Consider the following 10,230-nt stretch of genomic DNA (forward strand, 5'->3'; position numbering starts at 1 on the left):
TTCATTCTTTGGGAATTGCATGATTGCATTGGCTCATGAAAGCAAATATCTGTTTCTTCATATAAGAAATATGACTTGTTAACATGTAGTTTAATCTATCATTATGCACATATTTTCATCACAATTTAAATAAGTAAAAAACAAGTTTTTTTTACTAACTGATGTACCACTCATAAATTATCATGTATGAAATTTAAATTTTCATTATACTTCTTATAAATAAAAATTAAATTCCAATGTTTTATTTGTGCACATAGTGTATATGAAGTGACAGTTGGATAAATAATAGAAACTTATATTATTATTATTATTCACATAAGTTGTTGTATTTGTTAAGTTACAGTTAATAAGCTGAAGACAGTATATAAATAAATTATTATTGAGTTATTTATATATGTTTAATAAATTTGGATCTTAAAAATTGTAAAGGTTCAATTATTTTTTACTTTCTAAATTTTAGGTAATTCTCATTTTGATTTTAAAATTTATTTATTTTTTTAATCTCCCAGATTAGACAGAGAAACTACTTTAGTCTCTAAACATTATATTTGAGAGGTTAAGCATTATTATAAATTCTAAATCTTAAACTTTAAATTGTAAAAGTTAGTGTTTAGATATTATAAATTGTAAGACAATGTATGTATTTCAGCGTTGAGAGAGTAATTTAAAAAAAATAAATCAAAATTAGACTTACTCTAAATTTCAGATACTTAGACTTAATTAAACTGTTTTAAAAAATGTTAAATTATTAGAAAATAAGATGATTTATTTTTTATTTTGCTACCTTTGTGCTGGTTGACTTAGATTCGTGTGATTTTGATATATTTATGGTTTATTTTTATTTTAAAGAGAAAGAAGAATTTAAATCCACATAGTTAATTAAATTTATGTATATTAAATTAGATTTGACTTGTGAAGAAAAGGAAAAAAATAAAATCTGGCACTTATTTAGAAAGTCCAAGTTAAAAGCTTAACCTATTATCTAAAAGTTCACTGTTAGTTAAATAGTGGCTTTTTATTATGCGCAAAGCAGCAAGTTGGACAGTTGCGGGAGGTAGGCTGCTATAAGTCCAAGATGGAAGAGGTGGAGACGAGACTTGAGTTGAGACGGCTTTTTCTTTTTTCCTTTAGGTTTTTTTAAAATACCATTTCGAAAGGAACCGTCAGCTTCACCACTCTCATCTCTTAAACCCATTCCACTCCATAACCATAACCGTCTCAACCTTCCTTCCCGCTCGGGAATAAACCCAAACACTTGGTCTACCAACTTCTCCCATTTCCCCCAAAACCAAATGAAATACGTCCTCATCAGCGGTGGAGTCGTCAGTGGCCTCGGCAAAGGCGTCACCGCCAGCAGTATCGGCGTCGTCCTCAAGGCCTGTGGTCTTCGCGTCACTTCCATCAAAATAGGTTCTCTCTTTCCCTCAATTTATTCTATTTCCTCCGTTTCCTGTAGCCGCTGCTCTACTAATTCTAACCTTTCAACTGCTCCCATGCAGATCCCTACTTGAACATCGACGCTGGCACCATGTCTCCCTTCGAGCATGGCGAGGTTTTTGTGCTGGACGACGGCGGAGAGGTTTTTTTTTTTTCTACTTCTTCTCGTTTTTATTTCACCTCTGCATGCTTTAATTTCAATGTCGCCGAGCTGGTGCTCAATTTCAACTTTATGTGCTGTATTTTGGCTCGGAGAAAGGTTGATTTGGATTTGGGAAATTACGAGCGCTTCCTCGATGTCACGCTTACCAAGGATAACAACATCACCACTGGAAAAATATACCAGGTGCATGCTTGCTTTTGCATTGCTCTACCTCTGTAATGGTTATGGAACTCAGTTACAGGGTGCTAGAGAGTGGTTTTGCTTCCGTGGCTTAACTGTTTCGTTTCGTGTGACTAGTCTGTTCTCGAGAAGGAACGTAAAGGAGATTATCTTGGGAAAACTGTTCAGGTGATACACCGAACGTATGCCATTTAACACTCTTGTTGCTGCATATTTGTTTTACTTGTATGGGACTATGGATAGTACAGACCGGTTTGAGTCATTATTGGTATTTTAAAATAGGTGGTTCCGCACATCACTGATGCTATCAAAGATTGGATTGAGTCCGTTGCTGTGATTCCAGTGGACGGAAAAGAGGGCCCTGCGGATGTTTGTGTGATTGAGCTGGGAGGCACTGTGGGTAAGATTTTTACTTGGCTACGATGCCTCTATTGAAGCTTCACCATCCGCTTCAATCAATAATACGGGATCATATTTGTCTTTCTACAGGTGATATTGAATCTATGCCATTTATTGAGGCTCTACGGCAATTGTCCTTTCAAGTAGGTATAACAATAGTCTATTTTGCTTTTAAACTAAGGTAGACAATATAGCTTTTCTCTCTCTTTCTGTGTATGCTACTCAGTACAGTTATTGCCCCTTTACAGCCATGATTTGTTTTGTCAAAGTTATTTATTACTATTGAATTTCTGTTAATTGCCCTCATGTTTGGCTAAGAAACCTTTTAAATCTGTTTGAAAATTCCCCTACTCACCCTAATATCCAAGGCAATGTACTTTTAAAAGAACAAAATGTATCAGTTCAAGTATGCCAACGAAATGTTTTCTTTGGCTGACAATATTTCTTTCCATGTTTTACTTTTTTATTATGGCAATGAAATGTTATCTTGATACTGTATTTATAATACAATTTCTATGTTTTTATTCTCGTGATTCCTTCTCAGGGCCCGATAACTTCTGTCTCATCCATGTTAGCCTGATTCCAGTGTTAGGTGTAGTGGGAGAGCAAGTACTACTGAACTACTTGTGCATTACTGCTGCAGACTTAGTTTAAATTGATTTTTTTTCTCATTTCGAGTACAATATTATGCTTTCAGAAAACAAAGCCTACACAACATAGCGTCAGGGAACTGCGAGCATTGGGATTGACACCTCATCTTTTAACAAGTCGCTCTGCTGAGGTATATTGTTCTGCCATTTTAGCACCGGGATGCATTTAAAAAAAATTATTTTGCATTGTAAGGTTTTTCTTTTGAGTCTTTTGGGAGTAGCAGTACATAGATTTTTCTTGCTCACTTAATCTTAGCATGCCCAGTTGCACACTCTACTATTATTTTCTTTCTTTAAGCGAATAAATGATTGACACGAGCTTCAGTTACAAAATTCAGGTTCCACTTTGTGTGTAAGGTTTCACTCCAGAGTCTTTTGAGAGTAGCAGTACATATCTTTCTTGCTCACTTAATCTTAGCATGCCCAGTTGCACGCTATACTATTTGTTTCTTTCTTTTAAAGTCAAGGGAATTATTGACACGAGCATCAGTTACAAAATTCAGGTTCCTCTTTTAGCAAAGAATATAATTATGATTAATATTTTTTGTAATATGCTCATCTTAAAGGAAGTCCATTTTACCTTTAAAGTTGGGTCTTTCACTAAATGTGCGGATACCTGTCAGAAAAAATGGTTTTACCTAGTTCCCCCTAGTAATAATATTTGGTAAAAATCTGATGTAAATAATGTTGCTGAATGTGGTTGATTCTTTTAAGCTTTTCATATTTTTGTCATAGACACAGTTGATAAATGTTCATTTATTTTGTTTTTGTCTAACCATTAATCAATTGGTCAGTGGATTAAAAACTGTAATGACACTTCCATTTCAGATTAACAAAATTGTAATGACATTTCTATTTCAGATTAACATGTCAAAACATCTCCAATTCAAAGGTCTTATCAAGAGTCTTAAATTTAAGATTCGGGTCTTATAAGAAATTCCTTTGCTAAAGTGACATGGTTAAGGTCTTAAAATTAAGAATGAGTCTTGTATAGTCTCAAGAATAAAAAATAATTTTAAATATTAACAATCATGTCTTGAGAATTGAAATGTAAATAAAAAATTATAGAAGTGTGGGTTTTACAAGTCCCATTGGAAAAAAACTTATAAGAGTTCTTAAAAGTGATGTGCCATGATGGGACCCATTTAAAGTAAAATAAGACTTCATGGGAGTTTCTTATAAGATTCTTACATCGGAGTTGCTCCAATGCAGTCTTTATAAAGGCCTACATGATGACATTTGAAGTCGTTGTTCTTGATCGGTTTAGATGTGGCAAGGTAGTATAATTCTTGGTTGGGTGTGTTTGTTCATTATTCTAGCACTAACGCATTGGACCCTGTTAGAATTATGGTTAAGATTTAGAAAGGATACAAGGATCAATGTTGTTAGATTTAGTACTTGGGATATTGGGCTCGACCATATACATGCAACATTCTTTTGTAAACATAAATAGGTACATGAAGTCTGATGACTTAAAGATGTATCTTAAAACCTGTATTTTTGGCCTTTTCTCTCTCATTCCATTACCTCAGGGCACTGATTTTTGCTTGAGGAAATATGATTTCTTGGTAAAACAAGACAGATCGAGTACTCTGCTAAGCTACTTATTAGCATATGTTGAATTTGTTTAGCTCTTGCTTCCCCAGTGAAATTATGTTGTTACAATTGGGGCTATTATGTTAAGACGCATTCTTACCTCTAATTCTATTCTTAGGATAATGTGGTGATTGCTTGAACTTCATTATGTTCATCTTTTCTATTTGTTAAAATAAACTGGGAATTCAGTCTTTTTGAAATGTTTTCTTCTGTTTTGACTTTTTGACTTTTGCTGTTGTCTTTGATGCTAGTTTGGTTATATTAGCAGCTGAAATACTTTGTTCTTGAATCTGGCAGCCTCTTCTAGAAAGTACCAAGGAAAAACTCTCCAAATTTTGCCATGTTCCAGTAAGTTGTTGGTGAACTGAGCTCAGTTGTCTGAGAGTTTTGTTCTATTGGTTAATTGATCTATATTTTCTGTATGATTTTTCACAGATTGAGAATATTCTGAACATCCATGATGTACCAAACATTTGGCATATTCCCCTGTTATTGAGAGTGGGTCTTTATCAAATTTTTTGGTTGCATTGAAGCTTGGCTTCTTTTGTTTATATTGTGTATTTTTTTTAATGATTGGCTGCTATTTTCAGAACCAAAATGCTCACCATTCAATCCTGCAGCAGCTTAACTTACTCAAGTGAGTTTTTTTAGAAAGTAAACGACTTCTTGATCCAAGAAAGATAGAAGAAAATTTCCAAGTTATTATGTAATTTGATCAATCGAGTCTGTTACAGTCTGCAAACTTTTACTAGGATGATATGAAACCCTATTTCTTCTGCATCCTTCAAAGTCAAAACCCTTCATAAAGTTATTCTACTATGAAGTGTCAACAACAGTAATTGTGCTTAATTGCATGAACAGTTGCACTGTAATATTCTTAAATGACCCCTCTGGCCATACTACATCATAAGTGGAGTGAGACAGAATATATTCATTATTCTAAATATAGTTGATCATACTTAGGCGTGCTGGATATATTATACTTGTTTTTTTCTTCCGAAAATTACAGTGATAATGGGAAAGACTAATCTACTACACATTAAATTCTTTTCAGCCAAGCTACACCTCCTGATTTGCAGCAGTGGACAGAGATGGCTGAGACCTTTGATAGTCTTACTGAATCTGTTAGTATTATATCTTTAGTTAGCAATACTTTTTCCAAATTTATTATAATAAATTGTGCATGAACATGATAGCACTTGAAATTTACAGGTGAGGATTGCAATGGTGGGAAAGTATGTTGGTTTAACAGATTCATATTTATCGGTTGTAAAGGTGTGTTTTATCTCTTATTTCATGTTCATCACAAGAGTAGCATAATGCTTAATTGAAAATTTGAGTGAAGATTATCATATTTACTATGTAGCTATTAACTTGGTTTTAAAAATGAGGAATCTATCATATACGCACAACTTCATAATAGCATTTAATTCTGGCGTTTTTTTCTTTAAGTCTGGGTTTTCCCACTAATCTAATAATGTCATTTATATAATGTAAAGCCTAAACAACAATTTAGGAGCATTAACCCACTTCCATTGCAGCGTGGTGGCTTTTTCATTTAACAAATAAATTTTGCTTTTGCCAGTCGATTTTTGGCAAGTCAATACAAGGGCTGTCATTGAAATGCATTGAATAATTTTACATCTATTTATTTGTTATAATGCCTGATTATTTACAGGCCCTTCTGCATGCTTGTGTTGCACGCTCTTTGAAGCCATCAATTGACTGGATTGCTGCATCTGACCTAGAAGATGAGAGTGCAAAATCAGTAATGATTTCTTTCAAATTGCATTTGAAGAAATTAGGTTACTTGTCACTTTGAAGGATGCCAGGCTTATTTTATTTTGTGTTTTTACTCAGACACCAGAAGCACATGCTGCAGCCTGGACGACTTTGAAGGTAAATGCACCAGCAGAACATGCACTTTTTGAAAATTTAGTCAAATTATATTTGGAATATATGGTTGGCAAATGCTGAGATCTCAGATTTTTAACGTGTTCTCTGCTAGATTTTAGTCTTTTTTAGTTGGGGGAAAAATAACGTGTTTTTTGTGTGTATAGTATTGATAGTGGTACTGTTGGATCATCTTCGAAATTGGACTTGTACAGTAAAGGAAATATGTATTGCTTTTAACTCTGATGACAGCCAATTTTTTCTAAAATTGACACTTGCAGAGCGCAGATTGCGTCTTGGTTCCTGGGGGATTTGGAGATCGTGGTGTGAGAGGTATGATGCTTGCTGCCAAATATGCTAGAGAGAACAATGTTCCTTACCTGGGTATTTGTCTGGGAATGCAAATTGCTGTAATTGAGTTTGCTAGATCAGTAAGTAACATATCTGTTTGTGACGTTTGGTTATTTTTAACTACATGTTTTTAATATTGTAATTCAACATTCATTCAAAGGTTTTGGGTTGGGAAAACGCAAACAGTGTAGAGTTTGATGCCCAAACACCAAATCCTGTTGTGATTTTCATGCCAGAGGTATGTACGTGTCTTGAGCTCCCCCCTTCCACCTTTTCCCTATTCTACTTTTTTGTCTGTTTGTAATGACTGTCATAAACAGGGTTCACGAACGCATATGGGAAGTACCATGAGACTTGGATCTCGAAGAACACTCTTACAGACATCTGATTGTTTCACCTCCAAGCTGTATGTGACCTAGCTATATGATATATCCCATTAGGTAGTATTTTAATGATGATGAAATAATGAATGAAAAGCAGGTCTGATATCCCTCTAGTGAAATAGCTATCTTCACCTCGGTCCCCCAATTATATTGCTTTTTAAGAGAGGTGTTGGACTATTGACAAATATTAAATCTCAGTCTAGGCTTGGTGTTACTTAAATGAATTTGGGTTTATTCAACTAAAGTGCTTGATCATCAGGGAATGGTTTGATTTCAACGAAAATTAGGACTGGTTCTGAATTTTCTATGCAATATCCTGATTACTAAAGGCTTTGGGATTCCATATCTATATTCAATGTAGATGAAGGGTAAGGGATAGCTCCTATTGCACAGCTTATTGTCCAAACCACCCCCCCCAAACATCGAAAAAAGAATTTAAGGACTGTGGATCTGAAAAATCACCTGTATTGTGGAAATTTTTTATACACCTCTACTCTGCCCCCTCATTTTTTCTCTTGTTCCTAATTGCTAGGTACGGTAGTTCAGAGTATGTGGATGAACGACATCGGCACAGATATGAGGTTTGATTGTGAATCTTCTTTTCTGTGACTGTCCGATCATTTTGGGAGATGGGTGTGATGTGTTACATGTTCTGTTATTTGACAACAACATTATGCAGGTAAATCCAGATGTGATTGGAACTTTAGAAGAAGCTGGACTACAATTTGTTGGGAAGGATGAAAGTGGAAAACGAATGGAGGTAAGTTTTTAGCTTGGGTAATGTTGTTGCGAAGCAATATTAAATTAGAATATAAGCTGAGAATCTCAGTTTTTGTGTTCCTATATTATATCGTTCCACAGAATTCGCTTCTTTCAGCACTTGTTTTTCTGCATGGACCCTACATCTATTTTCTGGATTTTCAGAAATTCTCTCTCTTGTGCAGATCTTAGAGCTTCCAAGTCATCCATTCTATGTAGGTGTGCAATTCCATCCAGAATTCAAATCACGGCCAGCGAGACCATCTGCTTTGTTTTTAGGTACTGCGACTCACTAATTCGCCTTTCATATCTTATGGGTCATATATGAATGAATTAAAAGTCATTTTCACCATCTGTGTTGAGTTAGTAGTTTCAAACACTTAAATTCGCCTTTTTCATTTCAAATAACTTTTAACTATTATCATCAACTCCTGTTTTGGTTATCTATTAAACATTTAATGATGCTGCACGTAGGTCTCATATTGGCCGCAACAGGGAAATTGGAAGCATATATTAGTAGGCAAAATGGAAGTTGATCTTTGATTTTGTTACTAGAAGGACCTCTCCTATAATATTTTAATCTTCCCATTGTAAACTGGTTCTCCAGAGGGAAAAAAGTTGGGGAGAAAGGAGTAATATTGTACATTTGCATCAGCCTATGCTTACTCTAGCTTAGTGGCCGAGTAATATTATTCACACCTCCACACTCATTGTTTTATCATCAGAAAACTTCACATTATTTGTTTCACATTCATTTTATGGCAAGATGCTTGAAGGAGGTTGCAAATACTAGTGTATCTTCGCTCGTGACCAATAATGCAATCAAGCATGGCAGCTAGAATAGGAACTTTGTAGGGCTCAGAAGGTCTTTTCTTCACTTTGCTTATATTGGCAAGTCTTGGCCACGCTCTAACTAAATTTGGGCAGTGGCCAAACACTTTCCAGTGGGTGCAGCTTGCCGCGGATGTAATACCATGTCCTTTTAATTTAAGATTTTATTTTCGATGTCTTTTCGACCTCTATTGCAGAATAAAAATGAAAATGTATTGATGATAATTCAATGAGTATGAATATGGCTCTTTTTTTCTACAATTTAAGCAACTACTTTCTTTTTTGGTACTGACCATTAACTTTGACATTTACGGACTTTTGTATTACTGTTAGAGATTATGTTCGCTTGATGAGTTCACCATGCCACCCCAAATATACGCCATGTTTTTCATTATATGTTCGCTTGTTAGGTTTTATATTTTCTTCATCGATTGTAAGTAGAACCAAGAGGTAATACATGTATATAAGTTTGCCTAGGACTTGCGTTATTTACATGATCTATTATTTTGGAAGGTTTGTTGACGATAATTTTTGAAAATTAGAAATCGTTTTAAGGATAAAATTAGAATTATGGATTTATGACATGATGGTTAATTTGTATGTACGATTTTTAAACTGTCGCAAATGTTTATCGATATTTTCATCAGATCAACATAGTTATTACTCTTTCTGAGATTCCGCTGTCTACGTTTTCCGTTCTATATACATTCATGTATAGGAAACTTGCATAATTTCTTCTTTTAGATCTGATGACAATTTAAGGATTTGCTCTAATGATCACGTAGTTTTAATTTTAAGATACTAGTGCCAAGCTAAAACACCAGTTAATTTGGTATCATTATTCTTATTGTTACCATTCTATGTCTATATTTACATTGGAGTGTACAGCGTTGGTAATTATGGATGATGAAATCTGTCAGCTTCCTATCGACAAATTCTTGGCGCACCTCCATATTTTTCTCATGCATTCCCATACTTCCAAAAATACCAAAATCACCTAAAATTTTTTTAGACTTTTCTTAATTTTAAAATGTAGAATCTGGAAACTTTTCAAATTTTAAAATCTAGAAATTAATATTTATGATTTTTTTCATTCCGAAATTCATAATCCAGAATGTAAAATTTGTATTTTACATCACAAAATATATATTTCAGATTGTACAATCAAAACAGTCTAAAATATAAATTTTGTATAATATAAATTTATATTATAAACTGTAATAATACAAAATGTAAATTTTTAAGAAAACTAATCAAGGATAATTTTGATGTTTTCCAAAGTTGGGGGTGTATGAAGAAATGCATGAAGGTGCAGGAAGAATTTGTCCTTCCTATCTTTACACACGATTTTAGCCTCTTTCTTCTTACTGAGACATAAGTGGTGTCTATATAAATAATTTAACTTTTAATAATCTTTCTCACAGGAATTTTTCTTAAAAATCTGGGCATGAAATAAGCTTACAAAATATGAACTCCAAATTATTTTTATAGCTTTACACAAGTTTATAAAAGTTCTTTCGATGTAATAAACACAGGCACTATCAGTCACATTCTTTTAAATTTGCTGATTAAAAAAAAATCTTTTAAA

General features: G+C 33.9%; 1 protein-coding gene across 2 annotated transcripts; it reads left to right on the plus strand.

Moving 5' to 3' along the window:
• The first annotated feature begins 992 nt into the window (after positions 1–992).
• Positions 993–8,903, plus strand: LOC137830217 (CTP synthase family protein). 2 transcript variants are annotated; one of them, XM_068637409.2, is made up of 22 exons: positions 993–1,410; positions 1,500–1,579; positions 1,697–1,783; positions 1,898–1,948; positions 2,063–2,180; positions 2,270–2,326; positions 2,724–2,788; positions 2,877–2,960; positions 4,723–4,773; positions 4,861–4,923; positions 5,016–5,062; positions 5,480–5,549; positions 5,638–5,700; positions 6,104–6,193; positions 6,286–6,324; positions 6,600–6,749; positions 6,830–6,907; positions 6,990–7,075; positions 7,585–7,633; positions 7,732–7,812; positions 7,997–8,090; positions 8,286–8,903. In XM_068637409.2, exons 1-22 carry the CDS (start codon positions 1,293–1,295, stop codon positions 8,345–8,347), a joined length of 1,683 nt encoding a protein of 560 aa, XP_068493510.1. In that variant the 5' UTR covers positions 993–1,292; the 3' UTR covers positions 8,348–8,903. The 2 variants fall into 2 exon arrangements, with proteins under 2 accessions (XP_068493510.1, XP_090160528.1); XM_090304402.1 differs by having other exon boundaries at positions 1,032–1,410; positions 1,898–1,962.
• Positions 8,904–10,230: the final 1,327 nt, after the last annotated feature.

Source organism: Phaseolus vulgaris, chromosome 7, assembly GCF_051622355.1.
Source record: "Phaseolus vulgaris cultivar YP4 chromosome 7, ASM5162235v1, whole genome shotgun sequence".
NCBI lineage: Eukaryota > Viridiplantae > Streptophyta > Magnoliopsida > Fabales > Fabaceae > Phaseolus > Phaseolus vulgaris.

Coding starts and splice junctions, on each gene's coding strand:
- LOC137830217 (XM_068637409.2), top strand. CDS start 1,293: ATGAAATACGTCCTCATCAGCGGTGGAGTCGTCAGTGGCCTCGGCAAA. Junction 1,580..1,696: donor TGCTGGACGACGGCGGAGAG/GTTTTTTTTTTT, acceptor GCTCGGAGAAAG/GTTGATTTGGATTTGGGAAA. Junction 5,550..5,637: donor TTGATAGTCTTACTGAATCT/GTTAGTATTATA, acceptor TGAAATTTACAG/GTGAGGATTGCAATGGTGGG.